Source organism: Eulemur rufifrons, chromosome 3 (genome assembly GCF_041146395.1).
Source record: "Eulemur rufifrons isolate Redbay chromosome 3, OSU_ERuf_1, whole genome shotgun sequence".
Taxonomy (NCBI): Eukaryota; Metazoa; Chordata; class Mammalia; order Primates; family Lemuridae; genus Eulemur; species Eulemur rufifrons.
The window spans coordinates 2,053,317-2,080,093 of NC_090985.1; the positions used below are offsets into that span (position 1 = coordinate 2,053,317).

At 53.3% G+C, this 26,777-nt stretch overlaps 1 protein-coding gene across 2 annotated transcripts in view; it reads left to right on the plus strand.

Moving 5' to 3' along the window:
* Window positions 1-26,777, plus strand: part of IL16 (interleukin 16) — a 62,533-nt gene that overhangs the window by 15,252 nt on the left and 20,504 nt on the right. For both annotated transcript variants that reach the window (XM_069466541.1, XM_069466542.1), the window contains exons 2-9: window positions 8,239-8,347; window positions 11,292-11,434; window positions 12,674-12,784; window positions 14,201-14,315; window positions 19,415-19,488; window positions 20,078-20,294; window positions 23,340-23,457; window positions 25,451-25,583. In XM_069466541.1, the coding sequence (XP_069322642.1) occupies window positions 8,239-8,347; window positions 11,292-11,434; window positions 12,674-12,784; window positions 14,201-14,315; window positions 19,415-19,488; window positions 20,078-20,294; window positions 23,340-23,457; window positions 25,451-25,583 (1,020 nt within the window). The remainder of the gene's footprint in view (window positions 1-8,238; window positions 8,348-11,291; window positions 11,435-12,673; window positions 12,785-14,200; window positions 14,316-19,414; window positions 19,489-20,077; window positions 20,295-23,339; window positions 23,458-25,450; window positions 25,584-26,777) is intronic.

Sequence of the window (26,777 nt, forward strand, 5' to 3'; positions counted from 1 at the left end):
CATAGCTCACACTGCTCATTATAGCCTCAAACTCCTGGGCTCAAGAGATCCTCCTGCCTCTGCCTCCCAAGTAGCTGGGACTACAAGTACACTCCCCCATGCCCAGCTAATTTTTAAAAATTTTTTGTAGAGATGGGGGTCTCATTATGTTGCCCAGGCTGGTCTCAAACTCCTGGCCTCAAGCGATCCTCCCACTTTGGCCTCCCAAAGTGCTGGGATGACAGGAGAGAGCCACTGCACCCGGCCTACTTGGTTTTAACACAAGGGTCAAAGGAACTACCAGACACAGAAGTCTCCTGTCATACACCTTCGTCACTCCCCATCGTTGGACGCCTCCCCTCTGTGTTTTCTGTTACAAACAACGTGATGCTGAACATGTTTGTACAAGTGTCTTTGTGTATTTTGTCCAAGTATTGTCTATAATGAATTTCTAGGATACGAAAAGAAGTGACAGAAGTGAGGAATATCTGGGAGGCAGCGTGGCGCGGCGTGTGGATGGGTGGGATTCCCAGGGTTCTCGCTGGTCACTGCACACGTGATTTCACTCACTGCTTTCAAAATCCCACTGGACCTAATACGACCGAAAACTCCACTGAGGGCCATTTCTATTAAGTAAATAGAAATATAGATGCTGTTTTTGGAGAAAAAGAGCCAGTTATTTTAATATTCCCCAGAAAAGTTTTTAAATTTAGGGGAGCTCCCCCAGAGTATTAACAGGAATAATTTTTTTAACTAAACAACGTAATTCTATAATGTGTTTGGACAAACAAACATGTAAAGGGTCAAGAAGAGAAGCACAGGAGGCCGGTTCTGTCGGGAAGTAGAATAACACAGCGGCAGACGCCACCGAGACCAGAAGCCTGCCTCGGGCCTGGCTGGCAGAGGGGGACAGTGACTTTGTCTGGGGACATCACTGCAAAGGTTGGGGTACCGGAATCGACTCTGGAAGGATGAGGGGAGGCAGGGATGCGTAACTGCGTAGACAGGGCCGAACACACCAGGGTCGACTGGCAGGAGCTGCTCCAGACTGGGTGTGACGGAGGTTTGGGTCAGTCCGGGAGGCGGCGGAAGTCCGGGAGGCCTGCCGGGGAGTTTGGATTTGGTCTTCAGTCCATCAGAGACAGATTCATTAGCGATTTAATCAGGAAGTCTCATGGGTTGCATTTGCATTTTTATAAAATCATGCTGGCAGCCCAGTGCAGAGGAATTTAAGGGGGAAAAGATTGGAGGCAGAGAAATTAGGCATGGATGAATGGATATTCCATTTTTAGTAGTTTTATTAAAATATAACTCATGTCCCATACAATTCAGCCACTGCAGTATGATATTAGCACAGGCATGCAGTTGTGCAACCATGCCGCTGTCTAATTTTAAGACATTTTGTCACCCCAGAAGGAAACCTCATGCCCATTAGCTGTCACTCCCCGTGCCCCGCACTGCTGCCCACACTTGGTCATCCACTGGTCCACTTTCCGTCTCTACAGATCTGCTTATTCTGGACTTTTAATATAATAGAATCATACAACATGTAGTCTTGTGTGACTGGCTTCTTTCGTTCAGTGCGTAGCATGTATCGGTACTTCATTCCTTTTGACTGACAAACAGTATCCCACTGTACGGATACACCACGTTTATTCGTCCATGCGTCAGTTAAGAGTGCCCGGATTGCTGCTGCTGTTTGGATATTATGAACAATGTTGCTTTGAACTTTTTCATACAGGTTTTTGTGTAGTTGTGTGTTTTCATTTCTCTTGGGTATACGCTTAAAAGTGGAATTGCTGGATCATACGGTAACTCTGTATCTGACTTTTTGAAAAACTACCAAGCTGTTCTCCAGAGTCCCCGCATGGTCCCACATTTCCACGTCCGCGCAGGAGGGTCCCATTGCTCACACCCTCCTGGGTGCTACGTGGGCGCGATCGTAGCCACTCTGGTCCTATGAAGCGGTAGCTCCCTGCGGTTTCCATCCGCATTTCCGTGACGGCTGATGCTGTTGGGTACCTTGTTATGTGTTCTAGGCTTCTTGAGTATCTTCTTTGGTAAAATGTCTATGCAGATTCTTTGTCTATTTTAAAATATTGGGTTGTCTTTTTACCATTGAGTAATAACAGTTCTTTTTATATTCTAGATATACAAGCCCTTTGTCCAACATATGATTTGTAAATGTTTTCTCTAATTTTGTAGTTTGTGTTTTTCTTTTCTTTTCTTTTTTTTTTTTTTACCAAATTTTTACAGATCCTGAAATTTTTTTTTCACTTTCTTGATGGTGTCCTTTGAAGCACAAAAGTTTTACATTTCCATGAAACTCATTTATCTATGTTTTCTTTTGTCATTTGTGCTTTGATATCTTATCTAGAAGGCCTTCCCTAACCCAAGGTCATGATGATTTACTCCTGTATTTTCTCTAAGAGTTTTGTAGTTTTAGCTCTTACATGTAGATCTAGAACCATTTGAGTTACTTTCTGTGTAGGGTGTGCTCTGTTGCATGTGGATATCTGGTTTGTCGCAGACCCTTTGTTGGAATTATTCTGTTTTACAATAGTTTTCCTAGACTCTCTGGGACAGTGGTCCCCAACCTTTTTGGCACCAGGGACTGGTTTCATGGAAGACGATTTTTCCATGAATTGGAAAAACTGGGGGGTGGGGGGCGCGGTGCCGAGCTCAGGCGGTGCTGTGAGTGATGGGGAGTGGCTGTAAATACAGATGAAGCTTCGCTCGCTCACCCACCACCCACCGCTCACCTCTGGTGAGTCTCTAAGTCTCATGGAAGACAATTGTTCCACGGATGCAGGGCAGGGGAGGGAGGAGGAGCTCAGGCGGTGATGCACAGCCTGGTTCCCAACAGGCCACGGCCCAGGACTGGAGCCCGCAGCCCTGGGCATTGTAATCGTCCAGTCTAAAACACATATCACGAACTGTGGCGCAGGCAGTACGACTGGATGTGTTGGGGAAGTTTGAGAAGGCGGAGTTGTAGGGCTTGGTGACTGTGAGCGTGCAGGGGATGAGAAGTGAGAGGGCCGGAGCCCTCCCAGCTCTCCGGGTTCCAGCCTTCCCCCCCATGCCAGGAGGTGTGTGGCCTCATCGTCCCACATGACCACGTAGCCGTCCCAGAACCAATCTGCCAGGCCTCCTTGTTTATCCTCATGACTTAAAGATCAAAGCCTGGAGCTGCGTGATCCACTCGACCACAGGAAATAAGCCTCAATCAGGAGGACCAAAGAATTATACTTTGTGGTTCTCTTAGACTGGAGCCTCTATGGCCTCTCAGTTCAAAGAGAAAACGGAAAGGTTTATACTGAAGAGGAGAGTGGTCAGCAAACTCCAGCAGCACCAAGCTTCTGTCAGTCACGCCAGCGGTGCCAGCCGGGTTGCAGCAGAGTGAGCGTGCGTCAGGGCGCAGTGCAGCCTTCCGAGCCCTGGGGGGGGGGGGGGGCAGCTCGGGCGCCAGACGCGTCCTGCTGTGGGACGCGGTGTCCCAAACTCTGCATCTGCATGGTGGGTTGGTTCCCGGTTGCAATCCATCTTGGGGTTTTCCCATTTCTTGGAGTGGGCTGTTCAGCCCTGGCAGCTGCATGGCTGACCCTAACTTTGGAAAAAACACTTTAAAGAGCTGTCTGGATGTTGCCTCCTTTCCCCGCTCAGTCACCCCAGGGACCGGGAGACGTAGAAACGGCTGCCCAGGTGATGACGGGCACCCCACCCACAGCACTGCTGCCCAGCCTCGGTCTTGGAGGAGAATGGGCAAATGTGTTTAGACGTGACTTTGCCAGTCCCTGACCTCAGTGACAGATTCTCGGCGTCAAGAGCAGCCCCACCTTGGGAGCAGGAACAGAGGAGTTCTGTTCTCTGTGTAGGGAGGGAGTTAAAGTGCACAAATGTTTTCGGGGCCCCTACAGAGACGCCTTTGATGAGAAGCCACTCCACCCAGGACACAGCAGGCCTCAGAGGGACCAGGCTTCCGGGAGCCAAGGGACATGTGAGCATTTCGGAGAGGGCGATAGCCCTGCAGCCCTTCCCACAAAACCATCAGTCACATTCAAAAGGAAAGGGCTGAAAGTGGCTGCAGATGCCGTTGAGTTCACCCGCTCAGCTCACACAAGAGGAAACTGAGCCCCCAAAATTAGGGGACAAGTTCGGAGTCATGACAGATTTCATGCTGCTGCTCTCGTGACTCCTTCCCTGCCCTGTCCCACTGCTCATGGCTGGTGAAGACCGTTTAGCTTGGGGCTTTTAAGGATTAAACAGAATGAGCAATATTGTGAAGTGGACCCTGAACGTGGATGAACACTGAAGGTCTGAACACGTGTGCATTGTCTCTGTGGAACTTCTGGGAGCCATGTGGTTTCATACACGTTTGATGGGAAATTGCTACTTAATTCATCTGGGGTCTCAATAGTGCATTTCCATTTTCTCCTGGAGCAGCCATCTAGCGAGCAGCTCACACCATGGCCATGGTCAGGTGAAGCGATTTTACACAATTTCTCAGGAGCTCGACAGTAGCCTGGTTAGACGCAACTCACTGCAGCCAGTTTGGAGACTGGCTGCCTGGCGGGGGGAAGGGAACAGCCACCTGTCACCTGTGTCGGAGACAGTTTTGGTTGGAAGGTACAGACCCGTGAAGGACCAGGAAGGATTCATCCACATAGCCTCGTGCGTGCACAAGAGGCTCCGCTGCCCTGCGTGGGGATGCTGGGATGGCTGTCCCTAGGCACCACGCCAGTAGGCTGAGTGCTACAATGTGGAGACCCGAGGGGCCAAGCAGTGGGTCCAGTTGGTTCAACTTCTTTTGGATAAGGCCCTCTACAGCCAGCTCAACCCCCCCAGAGAAAGCCTTCCCTCCAATGTGGCATTACATTTTCCCGGCTAATCTGGGGGAAGAAGAGGTCCCACTTCCTAAGATTCTCCTGCCATCAGCCGGCTTCACTGGCCAAGCAATTGCTAAAATCATGTTTTGGGCTGAGGACTTTATAAAGAACATGAAAAGAAGGAAATTTAACAATAAGCATACGTCTACTGATGTGATAATTGAAACAGATGTAAATTTAATCATGTGTTTTCGGTCTGATTGTACATGTAATAAGGTTCATTGTGGAAAATACGGCAAATATAGAAAAGTGTGAAAAAGTATCCGTGGTCCCATTACGCTACACAGTCTTGCTAATCCGTGGGGGCAGGGCCTGGTGTTTCCTGCCCGCTGCCGTCGTCGGTACTTGGCATGTGCCTAGGACAGGGCAAGCGACTGACAAACGTTTGTCCAGTGAGTGTTACTGTTTTGGTGTGTTTATTTTCAGCCTTTTTTCTATGTATGTTCTACATGATTGCAGTTAGACTCTATTCATAACATAATTATCTTTTTTTACTTACTATGTTAACATGGGCATGCTGATGCCACAAACACTCTTTATAAACATGTCTAAAGGTGCTTAGTATTCCATGTCCTGTGTGTACTTCATTAACTTATTTGCTTTCTCTTACTAGATATTTGGGGAAAGACATACGTTTCAAGGCACTTTGCAAATAAGGCTTGCCCTTGGACAAGCAGACCTACTGGCTGTGTTTCCAGGGTCCTCTATGTTCAGTGGACCCAAAAACGTTCCCGAGACCACATTCTGTTGTTTACTCGCACAGTCTCCCTGGCGTGCATGGAGCAGTGGAAACAGCGCCAGAGGGAAGTCTTGAAATTAGAATCAGGATGTGACCTCTAGGCTATTGTAATTAAGAACTAGCTTTTGAATATTATATTGTATGAAGCAGTGAGTTCAAAGAACTAGTCATTATGCTAAGTTCTGGAAACACAGAGGCTCAAGCATTCAGCTGAGCTAAATCACCTTCCGCATGATCTCTGCTCTCCCTCTGGTCAGATCATGTCGCTCGGGTTGGCGTAGCGCCATCTGCTGCCCACCGTGAACATGAGTGCGCAGGAGTCCTGGATTTCAGCGTTCTCTGATTTTAACATTGACTTCTGCAAGAAATAAAAGGGATGTAATATGTGGGTTTTTTGCAGGATCCCTTTGTTTCAGAACTGGATACAGGTTTTTGAAAAAAGACTGTGAGTGGACTTCCGGCTCCAGATGGCTACAGAGTACCCTTGATTAACTCCTCCACTTGGTAGAAACGTCTGTCAAAATCCAAAGGGAACATAAAATAGGGAGAAATGCAGGTCAGAGCAGGAACCCATGGGAAGGGGCCAACACATTCTGGAACCCAGGAGAACTTTCTGCATGACATAGTGCAGGTGAGATCGGACTGAGGGAGGGGCTCGTTAGCCTGCCATTCACCACACGGGAGAGAGACGCCAGGGGGATGAGGGGGCAGATGCCAGCAGAGCCCCCCAGCACCCCCCAGCTCACAGTGGCAGGAGCTGGAGCTGAAGGTGGGTTCCTGGGCACTGGTGAGAGGCAAATCCTCCCTCCACTGGCAAATGCACCACGCTTGGCACGGGGAATTACCCAGGTTTGCCCAGCCTGGCTTCTAACCACGGCATTCATGTCGGTTGCAAGAGTGCCGGGTGCCCCCAGCAATTCTGCCCTGGAACACTAAGCCCCAGAAAGCACTGAAGCCATCTAGAGCTGCAGTCCTCAACCCGCAGGCGGTGGCCCGGTACCAGTCCATGGCCTGTTGGGAACTGCTTGAGCTCCGCCTCCCCCAACCGCCTCCCCCACCATCTGCGAGAAACTTGTCTTCCATGAAACTGGTCCCTGGTGCCAGAAAGGTGGGGACCCCTGCTCTCGAGTTTCCAGGCGGAGTAACCAGTATCCAAAGATGCTGTTCTCAGCCAATCACTCCAATGCAACAACCACAGAAAGACATTCTCAGACATGCAAATGTTCAGAGAGCTTTCCAGAAAGAACACGCACCCCAAACTCTTCATGATTATAGTAGTAACACAGTCAATATAACTCAAGAATTCAGTCGAGATCATTGTGGTTAATAAATTATGAAATAGAATAACAATACAAAACGACTCCAGAAAGAAAAGTAAAAATTAGTACCCTCCTCCTCCTCTCAGCCTCCATTCCTGGGCCTTCTATCCCTAAAATCTCAGGTGAGGAATGGAAGGAAAGTAAAAGTCTCAAATTCTGAGCTTACGTGAGGAAGAGTCATGTTTTCTGTTTCACAATTGACTCAGATAGGGAAATGAGCTCAAGTATGTTTAATATAGTGCTTATAGACTCAATATTATAAAAGACATTTCCAAATCATTAGTATAAAAAAGCAGCAAAGACACTATGGCAAGGTGGGAAGGTAGAAAAAGAATAAGAGAACCATCAGCAGATTTAACTTAGGGATATGGATTTTAAAGGCTCTAAATTAAATCTTTGCATGTAGAAGTCAGCAATATAGGCTGGACACGGTGGCTCACACCTGTAATCTTAGCACTTCGGGAGGCCAGGGAGGGAGCATCCCCTGAGGCCAGGAGTCGAGACCAGCCTGAGCAACAGAGACCCCTGTCTCTACAAAAAAATAAAAAAGTAAAAAGTTAGCCAGGTGCAGCGTTGGGTGCCTGTAGTCTCAGCTACTTAGGAGGCTGAGGCAGGAGGACGGCTTCAGCTCAGGGGTTCCAGGCTGCAGTGAGCCATGATCCCACCACTGCACCTGAGCCCCTGCGGCAGAGGGAGGCCCTGTCTCAAAAAAAAAAAAAAAAAAAAGGAAGAAAAAAAAGAAACCAGCAATATGATTAACAAAACCATAAAACTCTCAAGAATGCACGAATGGTTCAATATTAAGAAATTCACGTATATCGTATCCATCCAACAGACATTCGGAAGTGCCTACTGTGCGCTGGCTGTGCCAGAGCGATGTCACTTACTTGATCCTTCTCTCTAAAACCTCCCAGGCCCATTCATGTCACTCCCTGGTTCCTTCCTCACGGCACCGTGTCATTCCCCGTTATTTCTGTGCGTGCGTGTTGTCCGTCTTCCTTGGCTCACCGCCGTGTCTCCAAGTCAGCGTCCTGGTCCGCCTTGTTCACGGCTGTCTTCCCTAACACAGAACCGACAGGTCCACCCAATTTCTGTGTCATGTATGTTCATTCAGCGTTGTTATGAAGTGGATGCCCGTCTGTGCCTGTGCGGACGCGGCGATTCTCCACCCTTGCCCTGGGGGTGCCTGTCGCTCAGTAGGGGGCAGGGAAGGCCCAGCCAGTGCTGCCACGGTTGGCCTCGAAATCCCGTTTTGCCGAGTGTGTTTTTCTGTTCGAACTAACCTGCTGAGTAAGAGGTGGAAATTGTCTTGCAGGAATCTTCCACAACTTCCTCCCGAGAAAAGTCTGGAAAACTGGAAGCGCCAAGTAGTACCTTCCTGTTTCCCAAGGCCTGCCACCAGAGGACACGCAGCAACTCAACCAGTGAGTGTCACGCCCAGGCGTTTTCAGGAACAGAGCGAGGTGCTCCTGAGTGTTGGGAGTGTGAGTGAGAGGGTGGCTCCCCAAGGCCGCCGTGCGCGCCGCATCCCCCCTGGCCGTCAGCGGTCTGCGCGGCCCAGTCGGCTGCCCTGTGGGCTGAGACACAGGGGCTCTCCTTCCGCCCCGTCTGACATGCCCCTTGGTCCTAGGCAGCCCCCTCTCTCTCCCGGCCTCTCTCACCTGTCTGTTAACACGACCGGGGCTGAGGTCGAAGGATCTCATGGTTCTTGGTTGTTGCAAATAGAATATGGCTAATACAAAGTCAGGAAAATGCAGAGAATGCAGAAAGGCGTGAAGGAATTAAAATCCCACCAAATGGTAATGTTAGGGATAATCTGTGTTCACATTGCCAGTGATTTCCCTTCTGTGCCTACGTGTGCCAGTGGAAAACTCACACATACCCTATGTATATATTTATTTACATAGAGATACATTATATATAAAACTTTATCTCATGCCATTGGAAAATTTTGTAAACACCATTTTGAGTGTATGCACGGAATTTCATTGTGTGAATTTATATAATCTAGTTAACCGACTCCCTAAACTGTTGCTGGTTTTCCACTAACCCGACCGAGGCGCTGAGCTTGTGCGAGGGGTTTGGTTGAGTCTGTGTTGGGCTCACAGGAGCGTGGCAGGCTGTGGCCTGGCACAGGGCTAGCAGGTCACATGCGGGAGCCCGGGGACTTGGCCTGGACCCGCTTCCCGAACTAACGATCTGCGTGACCCCAGGCAAGCCTCTTAAAGTCCCTAAGTCCCGTATTATTCTGCTGTACGATCCACCTTCCTTAAATTAATAATTTTCTATTTTTGAAGGGCTCTTTTTATTATAAATTTTTACTTTATTTTCTTTTAGCATAATTTCCTAGAAATGGCGTTTTGGGTTAAAAGGTGCGTATAGTTTAAGGCTTTTGATCCGTACCACCAGATTTCAGTAGTGAATATTCCTTCAACAATGTATATGGATACCTGCTTTTTCAATCATAGCCCACATTGAATTATGATTTTTTTTTTTTAAGACAGGGTCTCTGTCTGTTGCCCAGGCTGGAGTACAGTCGTGTAATCACAGCTCACAGCAGCCTCAACTCCTGGGCTCAAGGGATCCTCCCACCTCAGCCTCCCCAGTAGCTAGGACTACAGGCATCACTGCACCTGGCTAATTTTTAAATTTTTTGTAGAGAGGGAGTCTCGCTATGTTGCCCAGTCCAATCTTGAACTCCTGGGCTCAAGCAGTCCTCCCACCTTGGCCTCCCAAAGTATGGGGATTACAGGCGTGAGCCACCCCACCCCTGAATATAATTTTTTCTTAAAACATTGCTACATATGTTTTTCTGTATTCCCTCTTCCCCTGCCCGTTCCCTGCGTCTTCCTGCCTGGCCTCACACCCAAGACCAGCTGTACGATCTGCAGGGCTCAGTGTACCGTGGAAATGTGAGACCTCATTTCAAAATGGTGACGGCAGAGCATGAAGCCAAGTGGGGATTCTTCCGGTCCCAGGGCCTTGGGTGGCTGCACTGGCGCATGTCCCCGAGCCAGCCTGGCTTATACCCTGGAAGCCGGCCCCTGCAGACAGTGTCCCCAAGGCTCTCTGGCCCTCTGGTTTCCAGCTGGGCTCAGCCAATGAGAGGAATCAACAAAAGACTGGTGGGGGAGAGAGTGGCTGGGAGGTTTCTTCCCACTGCCTCCTTGGCTGCCTCCACGCTGAGGATTGTCTGTGGCCAGAGCTCATGTCAGGGCAGCCCGCCTGCCGCGGTCCCAGTGCTCTCCCGGCTCCCTTCCCCACAGGCCCGGGGTGACATCAGGTTCCCCGACTGCCCGGCCACCCTCTGTAAACGGCCCCTTTATTCAGTACTCCTAAGAGTCCCAGCCGAGCGCACCTCTTGTTTCTGCCCTAACCCTGCCTGACACACTGATAAAATACACGGAACAGAGAACTTCCCTGTGCAGGTGAAATTTAATGTTCCTTCAGTTATTTATTTTGTTTTTGGAGAGTTTGTCCACTTTTCTATTGGGACAGCCATTGACTTATTAATTTATAAAAAGCCTCTTGGTTAAATTAATATTTGACTATCACATTTGTTGAAAATACTTTCTCCAATTTGTTGTTTTTAATTTGGTTTTTACATGAAGGCTTTTTAATCCTTATATAATCAAATGTATTGACCTTTTCTTTGTGAAAGTTTATTCCACCATCAGAGAACTATTAAGCATGTGGCTATATTTTTCTTCTAATTTGTAAATGATTTTTTTTTTTTTGTTCCCCAAACTTGGTATATCTGTTATTTGGTATTTGATAGGAAGTGAGAATCTAGATAGATTTTTTTTTTCTACATGACTAGAGAATGATTCTAGCATCACTGATTTATAATCAGTTCCTACCCATCCTTTTATTTTACCTTTTTTGTTTATTTTATTTATCTCTTGCAAATGATACGCACTTACCTCCTTGAAAGAAAATCTTTTTAAGGAGAGCTCAAGTCACTGACATTAGGGATGTAGGTAATAGGTACTTTTACTCAGCGCTTGTTACACTTTTTATTTCTATGGTTACTTTCCATGTATTTGTTTTCTGCCTGTGCTGCGGCACAGAAGCCGCGTGGAGACGGTGCCCGCGGTGCCCTGTCCCCACCGCGAGCCGAGCTGTCCGCGTCCACACCGGCCCTGGCTGGCGGGGGGCTGCCGGTGTGCGGGCCGGTGTGCGGGGCCGGTGTGCGGGGCGGGTGTGCGGGGCCGGTGTGCGGGGCCGGTGTGCGGGCCGGTGTGCGGGGCGGGTGTGCGGGGCCGGTGTGCGGGCCGGTGTGCGGGGCGGGTGTGCGGGCCGGTGTTCTCACTGGGCTCTGCGTTTCCAGAGCACCGGTGACTTTTGCCGTTTTCCCCCCTGGTCTAGGCGTGAATCCCTACTGCGCAGGAGAAACGGATTTTCCAGTGACCAAGAAGTGCGCGGCTCCCGCAGACAGGCCGCCGTACTCGCTCTGCAGTGACAGGAAGTCCCTGTCGCAGCAGCTGGACTACCCGGCGGGGAGGACTGCGGTGAGAGTGGGGGGAGCCCGGGGAGGGGGGACAAGGCGGGTCCGCTGTGAGCCGTGCCCGAGGGGTCTGCCTAGGAGGCCGTGTCCACGCGACCGCGGGGCACGGGGCCTCTCTGGGGACAGGACCACCTTGGGGTGGCGTCTGTTGAGCGCCCCCTTGCGCCAGGCACTTGCAACTGCTGCCTCGTCTCCGCCCCTGGGAGCCGACGTGCGGCAGACGCCCCCAGGTGAACACGTGAACTGTGGCTTCCTGTGGAACCTGCCTTTCCTCTGCACGGGACCCCCGGGGGTTGAAGGAGGAGCTGGGGCCTGGGCAAGTGAAGGAATGGAGTAAGGAAACAGGTCTGGGACTCGAAGTCAGACCTGGATGACTCCAAAGCCTGCGCTTTTAACCCCTGTGATACAGGGGCTTGTTTTACCAACATTGTCTCTAATTCTTAAAACAAGCTTAGAAATAAATGTACTGTCAGCCTCATTTTACCGTAGGACACGGAGGCTTGGCAGGGTAAGTAGCTGAGTTCGTACGTCTTAAAACCTGAGGGACCAGGATTTGAACTGGTAGATCTCTGAGTACCATGATTTTACAGTTGAGGAAACTGAGGCACAGAGGGCTAAGTCACCTCCCAGCATCACCAGCTGATAATGGATAGAGCCAGGAGGACCCAGGCAGCCGGGCCCCAGCGTCCAAGCTCTGACCACCAGGCTGTGTCGTGCCTCAGCAGGGCAGCTGCCTGCACAGGGACCCTCCGCCCACGCGGCCCACGTGGCTCCTCACATGCAAGTGGTGAATCACCTGCCTGCCCAGCCAGAAGTCACCGTCTGGGTTGTCTGGTCTTTGGGCTCCTGCCCCCCGGCCCCCCGCCCCACGCCTGGCACAAGGGGCTCTCAGCAAGCGTGTCTTGAGTTGGACGCAGTCTGAGGGGGCATTCTTGGCAGTTGGCTTCGCAACTTCTGCTTGAGACCTTGGTTATGGGGACGCACCTTGGGGACAGCGTGGTCTGTGACGTCATCCCGCACCTACCTCCTTCTCAGCCCTGGAGAGCCTCTGGCTGTGGCTGCAGGGACAGGGGGCTCAGCAAAGTTGGCTCCTAGAGCCAAGCAAGGCCCTCCCACCAGGACCTGCCACAGCCCATTGGCCAGTTCCTGTCCTTGTCCTTACGCCGGGGGGCCCTGGGGCGGGGATCTGTGTCCTCTCCTTGGTGGGCCTTCCCCGACCTCACGCGGCTCATCCTCCTCGCAGGGCACCGCAAGACCCACACGGTCGCTGAGCACCGCGCAGCTCGTGCAGCCGTCCGGGGGCCTCCAGGCCTCGGTCATCTCCAACATCGTGCTCATGAAGGGGCAGGCGAAGGTGAGGAAGCTGCCGGCGAGAAACCCTGGAGCAGCGCCCGACTCTGGGCTGCGTGTCCCGGGACGGTGGGGTAGGGCTGCTCGGGGCGCTGGGGCGTCAGAGGGGCGAACACAAAAGAGTCTCGTCCTTTTAAACTCAGAACCAGCTGAGTTCAAGAAGCACACATTTCTCTAATTCGACAACGTGATCATTTTCTTGGAGGGGAGACCATGCCCCACCAACTGCCTCAATACCTTCAGAGTTGTTTCCTGATTTACTCCTGGCATGACATTTTCCAGGACTAAACTGTACCTGATACATAAATCCAAATTGTTTACATAGACTTCTGGATCCTGATTTTACCTCCACCATTCAGATGTTGGCATAATAAAGCATGAACCCAGATATAAATTTTCAAAAATATACACTTCCTGCTACGTGTGGCTAATTGGATGGTCCATGATGCTTTGCTGTCGGTTGGAACCCTCGGAAGAGGCGGAACTCACTCGAGCTCCCTCGGGTGGGAGAGCATCTCGCTGCCCTCTGCTCCACAACCGAGAAGCATCAAAGGCAGAAACAAAAGTGTGGGTGGAGGCCAGGTCTCAATCCTAGCACTGTGGGAGGCCAAGGTGGGAGGATAACTTGAGGCCAGGAGTTTGAGGCCAGCCTGGCTGACATGGTGAACCTCCCGTCTCTACAAAAAATTTAGAGAAAGATTAGCCAGGGGTGATGCATGCCTGTAGTTCTAGCTACTCTGGAGGCTGAGGCAGGAGGATCGCTTGAGCCCAGTTTGAGGCTGCAGTGAGCTATGATTTTGCCACCATACTCCAGCCTGGGCAACAGAGCAAGACCCTGTCTCAAAAAAAAAAAAAAAAAAGCATCAATGATAACGGGGCATCTCAGATGTTTCTTTGCACTGCCTGCAAAGCACGCTGCCTCATGAGTGGGATTGACACGCACATGGAAATAAGTGGGACAGACACAGGCACTTTCCATAAATGTTCTCAGACCAGCCCAAGCAAGGCAGGTGCTGGAATAAGGAAGGATTGATTTCTTCAACCTGTCTAACATAATTTGGCGTGTGGTGTGAGGGAGGGTCCGACTGCTGCCTGTGAGCTCTGCAGGGTGGGCCCCACACACCCCGGCTTGCAGGCAGGAAGGGATTAGTCTGGAGTCGCCCACTGGGGGCAGCGCTAGGGCACCGGTCTCCGTCCCGACTCCCCTGTGCGGGACGTCAGACCCTGCGGAAGCTCCGGACGCTGCCCGCCCAGCAGGCTCACGGTGCTGCCCTTGTGGTTCCCCTGTCAAGCCCTGAGGTCTGTGACACGGGCACCTTCCCTTCCTCCTGGTCCCTGTGTCAGGCTGAGGCAGCCTCAGGAAATGGCCCGGCGGCCAGCACGGCGCAGTCCTAAACCCGCCCTTCTCTTCTTCCCCCAGGGCCTGGGCTTCAGCATCGTTGGGGGAAAGGACAGCATTTATGGTCCCATTGGGATTTACGTCAAAACCATCTTTGCAGGGGGAGCCGCGGCGGCCGACGGGAGGCTGCAGGAAGGTACAGTTCCCAGCCCTTCTCGGACGCGCTGGAGGAGTCGGAAGCAGGACCCAGAGTCGCCAGGCTGTGGACCGCATGGGGAATGCAGAGTGTTTCTGAGCTTTCCAAATCCGGCCTGCGTGATTCCGGGGTCTGCCCCCAGGAGCTCCCCAAGACGGGCACGCGGCCGAGTGTTTGCTCGCTCGTGCCTGGCGCCACTGCCCTGCAGCCGGCGCGGGGCCAGCCTGGCCGGGGTTTGAGGGTCTGTTTCTGCCCCCCTGTCCCTCTGCTGCTTTTCCCTCTCTGTCCAGGGTCCCCTCTTGGTCACCGGGACCCACTATGATCCCTTCTCCGTCCTTGTCCTTGCCCAGCCTAACCCGCAGCCAGAGGGAAGCGGGCCCAGCGCTTCTCGCAGACGAGTCTGGTGAACGTGCTCTAAGGGCCCACGGAGCTCTGGGCCCCGGGCGTATGGAGAGGAGTCAGCCATTGTTCCCCCTTGGACGAGCTCATGGTCTGCCAGCTGGGGGCCCCCACCCCTCCGACAACCTTGTCCTCTCCTCCACCCCCCTCAACTCGTTCACGCCTTCACAAGGCGGGAGCCCGGCCACCTGGCAGTGAGGGGCCTGGGGACAGAGCCGCTGTCTTCTTGTCCTGGGTTTCCTCCGCACCCCCAGCCCCACCCGCCCAGAGCCAGGTCTGGATTTTGGGGCAGTGGCTTGGCCCGAGGAGACCAGGGTCCACTCAGGGGCGGGGAGTCATGGGGCGGGGTGGCCACCGCGGGCCAGGGACGGGTTCTACTCAGGGTGGCACAGAGAAGTGAGCACGGCGTTCTCAGTCCTCTGGGGGGGTGTTTCTGTGAGCTGTGCCGGCAGCCTCACCGCCCCACCGACCTCACTTGTGTAGGGCGGGTTTTATCCAGCTCACAGAGACGGTTTTTACATTTCTAAATGGTTGAAAAAATTGAAAGTGTTTTTGATTTGTTTGTGACACGTGAAAATTGAAGGAAATGTAAATGTCCATGTCCATGAAAACGCTTTCCTGGGACACAGGCGTGCTCCTCCGTGTACCTGTTGCCGAGGGCTGCTCCGTGCTCCCACGGCAGAGTCGAGCACGTGTGACAGGGACATAAAATAGTTACCGTCTGGCTCTTTACAGAGAAAGTTTGCCGGCCCCAGCACTAGGCAGGGCTGTGCGTGCGAGTCTTACCGTGTGGGCAGTGCGGAGCCTTTGAAGGTTTTACCGTCTGGGAGGGGCCCGCTGTGACCGGGGTTTGGGTGACTCGGGACACAGAGCGTGGGCTGGCGTGGGCTGGCGAGACCAGTTCACAGGCTGCTGTGAGCGCCTCAGCTCTGAGGACCTGCCCTGGACGGTGGCCCCGAAGGAGAGAGGAACAGATGAGAGAAGTGGCAGAGACCAAGTAGAGGTGGCACAGTGGGTTCCAGCCCAGGAAGGGAGGGGGACGTCCCAGGGTGACCACAGGGGGGCGCTGCCCAGCAGGGGAATGAAAACGTGGGCAGCCGGGAGTCAGAGCTGGGTCACCAGCGTGGGGACAGTGGCTGTGGCTGCGAGTGGATGAGGGAGGCAGGCGCAGTGGGGGGAGGCGGCCCAGGCATGGCTCTGGGGGAGCAGCTAACTCAAGAGGCTGGCGGGGAAGAGCCAGAGAGCAACGAGCGAGCAGCGGGACCAGCGCCCAGAGCGGCTGCTGCCCTTTGTTTTATTGTCTTGTGTTGGAGCAAAGGGCGGGGAGCGGTTCTCGTGGCAAGAAAAGAGAGTCTCGTGTTTTATTTGCTGAATGTGAGCGTGCCCAAGACAGCCTTTTAATTTTTTCTGAGTATTGTCCCCCTTAGTTAGTATTAATTAGAAGCAAAAAATAGAGAATTTCAGTGAGCCAAGACATTCAGCTTATATGCAATCCCTGATGCTAGCCTCAAAAACTGACCAAATCATCTTTTGTAATTTCTTTCGAAAGTAAATTTTTTTTTTTTTTTTTGACAGAGTTTCACACTGTTGCCCTGAGTAGAGTGCTGTGGTATCATCAGAGCTCACAGCAACCTCAAACTCCTGGGCTCAAGCAATCCTCCTGCCTCAGCCTCTTGAGTAGCTGGGACTACAGGCATGCGCCACCATGCCTGGCTGATTTTTTCTGCATTTACATTTAGTTGTTCAGCTAATTTCTTTCTATTTTTAGTAGAGACGGGGTCCCGCTCTTGCTCAGGCTGGTCTCTAACTCCTGAGCTCAAACGATCCTCCCGCCTCGGCCTCCCAGAGTGCTAGGATTACAGGCGTGAGCCACCACGCCTGGCTAAAAAGTAAAGTTTTTGAATCCACCCTTGAGTGCATGGCAGGTACATTAGTTGCAGCAGAAGTTTGTTGTACACTGATGTTTCGTTTTTACTCTCTTTCCCAAAAGTGATTGTGTAAGATTGATTTGGCAAAACCTAAGTCATTCAGCTTTCATCAGATATGATCAGATAAAGAACGGACAGTCCAAGGAGCCCAGAGCTGGGCCGCGTGGCCCCATCAAGATGGACATTCTAATACTTGAAGAGAGGCTCGGCCCCTCATGTAATTAAGAAGGACATTTTAGGCCAGGCCTGGTGGCTCATGCCTGTAATCCTGGCACTTTGGGAGGTCGAGGCGGGAGGACCACTTGAGCTCAGGAGTTCGAGACCAGCCTGGACAACAGCGAGACCTCTTGTCTAAAGGAATGGACATTCTGAAAAAGTTTCTTTTTCTATCTTTCTTTCAGCACACATTTAATTATATTTTGATTTTTTTTTTAAATGTGTCTATTTTCACTCCCATACTTGGAGTCTCTCAAAGACAAGGACTGGTTCCTTTCATTTTTCGCTTTGGTTCCAGCAATCGAACAGATGAATTGATCTGAATACTCTCTCCACCCTTCCTCCACCCTCTGTCTCCAACACGTGGACATGTCAAAGAAAATAGCACAACTGAACTTGAATGCAAGAAATGGAAATGTCCGGCTGCTAGAAAACAAGGGAACAACGTGAAACCTAAGTGTGGAAACTCAGGGCCCGATGCGGCGGTGGCCCAGAGGGCTGCCAGGTTTCGCGTAGACCCGAAGGGCCAGGAGCGAGGACTCGAATGTCCACGTGGGGCCTGGGGCCAGGGCGTGGGTCCGTGTGAGGCTGGGAACCTGCAGGCAGCCTCGCTGCTGAAAGAGCTGCCCTGCAGGAAAGGCTGCAGCCCCAGGAAGCAGCAGGGACACTTAACTTTGCCCGGGGTTCCCGGGTGGGCAGAAATATCCCTCACAAGAAAATGAGACCAAAGCCTGTGTCACATATGGGCACGCAGGTCACATTTGTAGTTCTTGTAGAGCATAGGAATCGCCAAGCTGAGAAATCAATATTAAAACTAGTCCCAAACCAGTGAAACCCTTGAGGTGCCTGCTGGTAAATGGAAACTCCACAGAAAAACTGAATATCCAGAAAAGTGAGTTTACAATAGAGATTACGTACCACATCAGGGCATGTCCACTATTAAGGAGGCTCATCAGAAATGACAGGAGTCCTAGCCCTCAAAAATTTAAGATAACAGAATAATCTAAAAGAAGCTATAGAATTATTATGTTTAAGATCATTTTTAAAAGATAAAAGAAGGAATATAAACAATAAGACCAGAACACAATGAAAAAATTAGGTGGATGTGGAAATAAAAAAACTCCCAGAAATAAAAAAAAAAAATCATAATCATTGAAATAAAAACCTCAATGGATGGGTTTAACAAAGATTAGATGCAATTGTAAGGAAAATTAGTGAACTGGAAATTATACAGTAGGCCACATGAACAACAAAGAAGAGAAAGATGAGCACAAAAGAAAAATGAAGAATAGGTTAAAAAGGTTCAAAATACACCTGATAGGAATTTTAGAAAGAAAGGATAGACTGAAAGAGAGAGACGAAATGCAAAGAGATAGTGGCTTAGAATTTTTCAGAATTGATTTAAGGCCTGAAACTTCAACTTGAGGAAGCACAAAGAATTTCATTCCACTGCAGCTCATCATAGTGAAATTACAGAATTTCAAAGACAAAGGAAAAAAGTCTTAAAAGCAACCAGAAAAAAAGGGTGGATTATATTCAGTGGAACTATGCTTAGGTGACAGCAGATTCATCAGTCATAAGCCCAGAGGTCAGTGTGAAAATAGTGTTCACGTCTGAATTGCCCAATACGGTGTCGAATCCAGAGAACATTCTCCCTGTTTGTGTACTGGATAAATTGAAAGAGATGTAGTAGTTTTATAGCCACATAAAAAGGATTTCTGGATAGAGAAAAAACTATTCACCTAGAAGTACAGTATTGTGAGAAAGAACTTGGAGTCAAAAGATCCAAGTCCTAATTCTCTTTACCGTGTGGCTTGGGGCTTCTCTGAGCTCCCTGTCTTCTACTTTAGAATGGGGTCTGCGTTGCCGTCCATATGCTTCACATCCGACCCACACCTACTGAGCACTTTGCAGACCTCACCCAGCACTGGCCCAGAGACTCTATCGTCTACTAATGATAAGACAGAGCCCCTCACCCCAGCAAGCTGCCAGCCTGGCCAGGAGTGACTTTTGCAGATCACTGATCACCACCCAGGTGACAAGTGCAGTGACAGCTGTAGGTACAGGGCGCCCTGAGTGTACAAAGGAGATAAAGGTAGCAGGGGCTGAAAGACTGAGAAGAGACAGGAGAAGAAGGTAGGAGCTGAACGTTTTAGTGGAGAAAACATCATGGAACAGGCATTTAAATGTACAGACCATTGTGGAAAACGCCGGTCTTGTTGCATCAGAAAATCGTGCATGGGAGCAAGACGTGAGGATCAGCGAGGCAGGAGGGAAGGCGGGGAAGCAGAGAGGTGGGCAGGGGCCAGAGCAGGCTGGGGCTCGTGTGCCTGGCCAAGAACCCTGATTTCACCCGGGAAGACAGGAGGTGCCAGAGAAGGCCTGTCGTTGCTGCCCTGCCCGCCGTGCAGGGGGCCAGCACCAAATGCAAAAGTGTCCTTCCCTGCGCTTGTGCCTCACACAGAAACCGGGGCAGGGGGGGGACTGAGTTCAGGGTGAGGATAATGCCCTTTGATTGGGCGACACTCTTCCCAGCTGCAATTCCTCTGCCAACAGGTGACGAAATTCTGGAACTGAATGGTGAATCGATGTCTGGACTGACACATCAGGACGCTTTGCAGAAGTTCAAGGTGACTGTTTCTTTTCAGTATGTGCCAAACTCCAGGGATTTCAGGCAAAGGAACCAAACCCTCGGTACCCAACCCACAAATTCAAACTGTGGGATCCTTTACACGGGCGCCTCGCTGGTGCCAGCCTTGGCGCAGTGTTGAAAGAAGACCTTACTCAGGAAATAATAGTGTGATCAGATGGTTGTAGGGGATTTTAAACTACTTAAGATTTATAAAACCTCTTGAAAACATTCCATGTATTTATATGTACTTATATCGACATATTTACAAATCTCTTTTAAGGCGATCACTAAAAGACATTTTGTGATAATTACTGATATTTAGAGTCTCTGTCCAGTTAGTTCCACCCAAGTCTCTATCTCTCTATTCAGCCATCTGTCTGGCATGTGCATAGCATGTGTGTGTGTGTACACAAATGTCATACATGTAATATGTAACACGTGTGAATATGTGCACGTGTTTATGTGTTGCACAGCTTAGCTGCATTTCCTTAGACAGCATCTTACCGCTGCTCTCCTGGAGGCCAGTGTCCCCCTCCCGATTGCCGTGGGGTGCTGTAGCCGTGTCCCTCGTGTCCCTCTCCTTTCAGCAAGCCAAGAAGGGGCTCCTCACCCTCACCGTGAGAACCCGCCTGACGTCGCCGCCCTCTCTGTGCAGCCCCCTGTCCCCCCCGCTGTGCCGCTCTCTGAGCTCCAGCACCTGCGTCACCAAGGACAGCAGCTGCTTCGCCTCGGAGAGCCCCACGGCTCCCGCCAGCACCGCCAAGCCCAACTACAGGATCATGGTGGAGGTTTCCCTGCAGAAAGGTAGGGGTGCTGCGACTGGGGGCGCCGCCACCCTCCTCCGCCCGCTGCCTGGGTCCCCAGCGCCGGCCGAGTCACCCGGCTGCCCTCCTGGGGTCAGCCCGGGAGCCGGGCAGGGTGTTGTCTTCGGCGGGTTTTACGGCTACTGCCCGGCCGGGCTTGGCAGCCAGGTCTAGTCCTCTGCGCAGAGAGCTCGAGACGTACTTTTAAAACCCAGTCCGTGTGTTCCGGTGCAGTGACTGGAACAAAACAAAACAGCAAACACAAGTCACATGCAGAACGACACCCACAGGGACACGGTGGACCAGGAGGTGTAGCTCTGCAGCCGATATGCGAAGAGACCTCGGGCGGGTGACTGCCCCTCCCTGGGCCTCTGTGTCCTCACCCACAGCAGGAGAACGGAGGTCCCCGCTAGCTCTGACGTTCGGGGTCAATAGCGGTTCCCTTTGCCACCCAGCTGTGCTGCCACCTGCCCTGTCTGCCAGGCCTGCCGAGCTGGCACCTGCAGGAGGAAGAGGAGGCAGCGTGGCACAGAGCTGGCTCCAGCGGAGGGCCCGGCATATCCCAGGGGCGGAGAGAGGGCAGCGCGGCCGGCGGTGCAGGCAGGGTCGGGGGGAGGTCGAGCGCTGGGCAGAGGCAGAGACAGACCCCCTCGGAGGCTCCATTCTCTTGTAATCACAGCTGGAAGCCCATTAAGGGTTTCTAAGCAGGGAAATGACACGTCAGCTTATGTTTTAAAGAGTGTCCCCTGGGTTCCTCAGAGAATGGCCTGGAGTGTGACGGAAGTGGAGGCTGAAAACCGCTTGTAGCCCTTTGGGCCAGAGAACGGGAGGAGGGGCACGGAGGGAGGAGGGGCACGGAGGGAGGAGGACGGGCGTGAGAGGGAGGACGGGCCCGGAGGGAGGAGGCTGGGCTCGAGAGGGAGGACGGGCACGAGAGGTGTGGTGGAGGCGGGAGGTCAGGCCGTGTAGCTAATTCCGTGCTGGCAGGGAAGCCCCTGCGGCCGGTGGCTCTGTGTGCCCGCTGCCCGGCAGGGCCTTGGCGTACACGCTGGTGGCCGACAGGTCGGGGCCGGCCTGGCCCCCCAGCTGCATCGGGGCCGACAGAGAAGGTAGACGCAGCCGCAGACTGCTGTCCCCCGAGGGTTTTTTTCTCATTTTAGGTAATGCAGCTTCTCGGCCTCCACCCCGCAGACTGGGTTCAGCAGCGTTTGGGGGGAGGCCAGAGATCTACGTTTCAAATGAGCACCCCGGGCCAGTGGGCGCCCACTGGGCTGGGAACTCTTGCTCTGGTCGGAAGTCTGGGCTCTGGGAAGGCTCTGAGCTCGCTCGTGGCCGCATCACAGCCGAAATTCCACCCGTTACGCAGACTCGCCAACAGCTGCGCTGGCGTCCCTCATCCCTCGTGGGACTGCCGGGAGGACGCGGGGGGAGGCGGCAGCACTCGCCCGGTGCTTTGGCAATCGCACCTGCCGAGGGAAACCTCAGGGCCTTGCGCCGCTCCATGCCGTCCTCCTTGCGGCCTGCGCCCCGTCTTCCAGGCCTTTCCACGTTGGAGAGCCCCAGGCCACCCCCCCCCCCACTCAGGGGGTCCCGTCCAGCCTCCCCGCCCTTCAGGCCACCCAGGTGCCACATTCGCACCTGTAACTTCCGCCCTGGCTTCTCGGCTGGGTTCCAGGTCCACACGGGCAAACATCTGCTCCCACGTGCGCTGGGACAGTCGCGGCCTCCCGAGGGCCACTCCGCACCCGGCCTCGTCCTCAGAGCCCGGCCTCCTGGTGCCGTGTAAACCGCATCTGTACCCACCCTCTCCAGCCTAAACACCCTCTGCGTTGTTTTGATTTTAGTTATTAAATTCTTACATTTCACCCTCGGCAACTCTGTCTTCACAACATAGTCCGCCTGCTTGTCTCCGTCCGCGCGAGCCGCGGGCCCGGCCACCGCTGTCTTGCTCCGCAGCGGCCTCTTCCCGTCCCCTGGTCCCGGTCCCCGACCGCGCACAGCCCTGTCTGCAGCAGCCAGACGTCGGCCATAGCAGGAGTTGGGTCCTGTCAGTCCCTGCTCACAGCTCTGCTACGGCCTCCCTTCGCAGGGCAGCGGGACTTCCTCAGTTACGACGCCCTGTTTAATCTGCTGGTGTCTCTGAGTCCCCTCCCCAGGCTCCCCGTGTGGGCCGCGAGCGCCGGGGCCTTTCCCGTCCTGCATCCTGGCGCTTGCTTTTGCCTGGGGCCTGCTGTTTCTGCTTCTAGAATGCTCTGCCCCAGCTCCTCATCCCTCACTCGCACTTGCCATTCGTATTTCAGCCTGAACGTTGTCTTTTCTGAGACCTGAGGTGGCCATCCCCACTGGCCAGCACATTCCCCATCGATTGTCCACACTATACTCATCGCCCTCTGATACCTACCCCCAACCCTGTCTCCCTCCGCCCCTGTCTCCCTCCCTCCCTCTGTCCCTGTCTCCCTCCCTCCCTGTCTCCCTCTGTCCCTGTCTCCCTCCGTCCCTGTCTCCGTCCCCGTCTCCCTCCCTGTCCCCCTCCGTCCCTGTCTCCCTCCCTCCCTGTCTCCCTCCCTCCCTGTCTCCCTCCGTCCCTGTCTCCCTCTGCCCCTGTCTCCCTCCCTGTCCCCCTCCGTCCCTGTCTCCCTCCCTGTCCCCCTCCGTCCCTGTCTCTGTCCCTGTCTCCCTCCCTGTCTCTGTCCCTGTCTCCCTCCGCCCCTGTCTCCCTCCCTGTCCCCCTCCGTCCCTGTCTCCCTCCGTCCCTGTCTCCCTCCCTGTCCCCCTCCGTCCCTGTCTCCCTCCGCCCCTGTCTCCCTCCCTGTCCCCCTCCGTCCCTGTCTCCCTCCCTGTCTCCCTCCGTCCCTCCATCCCTCCTAGCCTTCCCCCACCGACCGCACTCTCCCTGCTCTGCCTTGGCCACGGTCCTGACCCCAGAGCCTGCGCACAGCCCACCCTCCGAGAATGTGGGGGGCCGAAAGCCGTAACGAGTAGACGCCACTGACTGACCACGGCACCAAGAAAGCTCATCACGCATCTCCCCCCCCCCCCCCCACAGAGGCTGGCGTGGGCCTGGGCATCGGCCTGTGCAGCGTCCCCTACGTCCAGTGCATCTCGGGCATCTTCGTGCACACGCTGTCCCCGGGGTCTGTGGCGCACCTGGACGGACGACTCCGGTATGTCTGTACTTCTGTGTTTGAGTCGACCCCTGACCTACAACGAGGGGAGAAACACCTTAGAGTATCAGGGGCTTGGTGTGGGGTGAGATATCTGGAATGATCTGGGCCTGGCTCAGAGCCTCGCGCCTCACCGCGTGGTCCCTGGACCCGCAGCTTCCGCCTTGCGTGAGCTCCTTAGAAACGCAGCCCCAGCCCAGACCTGCACCCCAGCAACACCCCGTGAATCCGTGTGCAGGTCACAGCCTCAGCGGCTTCGTCTCAGAGGATACCAGTCCACGTCAGGCAACATGAGACCAACACGCTTTAATTCAGATTTAGCTTGTGTAGAGTTCACAGTGCCGTAAATGGGAGCTTCGATGAGGTTTACTTGTGAGCTCTAAATGGAAAATGCAGCTTATTCTAAAAAACGGGTAGCATAAATACAGTTACTTGTTGGCATAAATAAAATATTTTCAGGGACTCCAGATATATTTCTTTGCAAATAACTTCCAAGAGAAGTACAAATCTAAATTTTCTTTTTAATAAGTGATCTGAATTTGGTTTAAAAAAATCCACTTTATTCCAATTTAGCTTGTTGCAACTTGTGACTCTCCTCTAGTGTCCCGACGTCATACTCGGCTCCAGCGTTCCTGTGTGGTACAAATATATCGTTTCTCACTGGGTTTGGGTCTTGCTAATCCGGGAGAGTCTGGCCGTGTTTTTGAAGGGTCTCCTATAATTGCAGGACGTGGAAGGGCAAGTCCTGCTCATGAGGGTGTCTTGATGGAGCTTCTGAACCAGGAAGGGATTTGCCGCTGTCACCTGCGGGACAGTGACAGCTGATTGGCTGAGCCGCTGTACTAGTACCTGGGACGTACTGTAGCCGGAGTGATTCCCTAGTCCTGGGCCCTCAGGCAGAAGGTGCCTCCCTCCCAGCAGCTAGGAGGGAGCTTCTGGAAGCTTCTGCTTTCCGTGGCATCTGGTGCTATATGACGGTGATCTTCAGTTTGTGACATCCATAAAAACATGTACTCCCTCAGCAAGAGTGACGGGGCCACTCGGCAGGAACACAGGAGAGGAAGCAGCAGGCCCGGCGGGAGGAAAAGGGAGTCGCGGTCCTGGCCCTGCCGGCAGCCAGCGGGGCCCGGGCTCTGCAGCCTGCAGCCTGTCACCTGCGTGCGCGTTGGTCCACGCGCGGCCTGTGGCTGCGGCTGGCAGCCTACGACAGCAGAGCTGGGAAGTGGCGACAGGACTGGCATTGCAGAGTGTGCAGGACCTTAAACAGTTACCCTCTGATCCTTTGCAGAAACACTTTCTCAATCCCTGAGCTGGAAATCATCTCCTGCTCTGTGCCTCGGTTTCCCCATCTGGAGGGAAGGGGATTGGGTTGCACAGATGCTCCACATGTTTTCTACCTTATTTGCTTTTCTGTTTAGGTTGCCGTCGACTCCCTTCACCTCACAACTAGAATGACCCCCATCGCCTTCTCTGCCTGTTTCTTTGTGGAGGAACCTCCCTCACTGCTTTCCTGCAGCGATTTGCCTTTGCCTCCCAGCACACGCAGGATGATGTTAGGCCCCACACCCGACACCCCATGTGTGCTGTGCTAGAGCCAGTCCTTCCTCATAACCGCTGCTCCTGGGAGCCTGGGCCCAAAGAGATGCCATAGATTAAATCGTGGCTAATTGGCTAATTGCTCAAGCCACACCCTCCGTCCTGCCTGGGTGTAGTTAAATGGGAAACAGGAGGGAAGTTACAGAGGAACTTCCGTTAATGCCGACCCACTGCAGGTGCGAGGTATCTGCCTCCCTGCGGTCGTGCTCGAGGGCGGGGGACGTGCTGCCTTGGTCTGCCCTGTTCTGAGTTCCGGTCCGGCGGCTGGGGAGGTCCACTCCACGATGTGACTTTTAGATCTCATCAAACAGCCCAGCCAGGAGTGGGCGCGGGGCAGTGACCACCCAAGTGCCAAAGCGTTTCACTTGCTGACGTCCTCCTGTTGGTGCTTCCGCAGGTGTGGCGATGAGATTGTGGAAATCAACGACTCCCCTGTGCACTGCATGACACTCAACGACGTCTATGCGATCCTGAGCCACTGTGACCCCGGTCCGGTCCCCATCACCGTCAGCCGCCACCCAGACCCACAGGTAACACCCGCTGGGAGAGCCTCCACGTCCCAGCTCGTCTTTCAACAGCAAAATTGGAACAGAAACGGATGGAGACAGAGATGTCGCTGGCTGGGTTTGGGCCTGAGTTCCTAAGAACCTGTCCCAAGTTTCCGTGGGAACAAAGGTCTGCAGCGGACGGAGGTCCGTTAACAAACTCCCATTCATCAAAGGCCAGTGGCTTAACTTAGGGAAGCTCTTGTAGCTGAGCTACAAGTTCTAGGGCAGGAAGATAGAGACCTGGGGTCCCGGCCAGCAGGTGCAAGACGCATCTCGTGGGCACCCACCGTGGCCACGTCTGGAGCTGGCACTGGGACGAGAGAGACAAACGCGTCCGTGGTGAGCAGTCCTGCCCTCCAGGTGCTCGCGGTCTCAGAGAGACCGACATGGAAATGCCGGCAGAGCGGTGGGAACACAGGGGCCCCGCAGGGAAGGGCTTATAAAGCAGGAACACCAGAGGCCAGTTTTCTGCAGACACAGAGTCTGAGGCAGGTCATTCCAGGCAGCAGGAACACAAAGCTCGAAGTTGCGGAGTTGGGAAGGGGCCCGACTCGGGGGAGAGGGCAGGTTCTGTGGGGCTGGGGGTCGGCGCTGGGACTGAGAGCGATGGGGACAGAGGCGGGCCAGGCGTTGGGGTGACGTTGCAAAGGGCTTTCAGCAGGATGCTGAGGAGTTTGCATTTATTCTGTGTGCAGCAAGGAGCTAGGGCTGGTCTGTAGCTATAGGTGTAGCCTGTTCATTTTTTTAGCCTTTGATTGCAGAGGACAGGATAGAGTGGGCGGGTGTGAGAGAGGAAGGAAGCAGGTGGTGAGGGCTTGAGCTCAACAAGGGACGTGGGAAGAGATTAGAGAAGGGGCAACAGGAGGCGAGGCTTGGGCTGGAGGCTGGGCGGCCCGGGGGCGAGAGAGGGAGGAGCCAGGGTGACTGTTTAGGCTGGAGAAGTGAGCAATGGAAGAGAGACGAGGAGAGAGAAGCAGGACTGGGAGGGTCGACAATGAGCTCAGTGTGGGACATAACGAGACGGAGGTACCCGTGGGGTGTCCGGGGGGAGCTGCCCAGTAGGCACCTTAGGGCTGACAGGGACTCGGTGAGACCCCGGCTGGAGCTGGACTCGGGGTTGACGCCATGACGTTGGTGAGAGCGCTTCAGGGAACTTGGAATAGCGATCACTGTTTA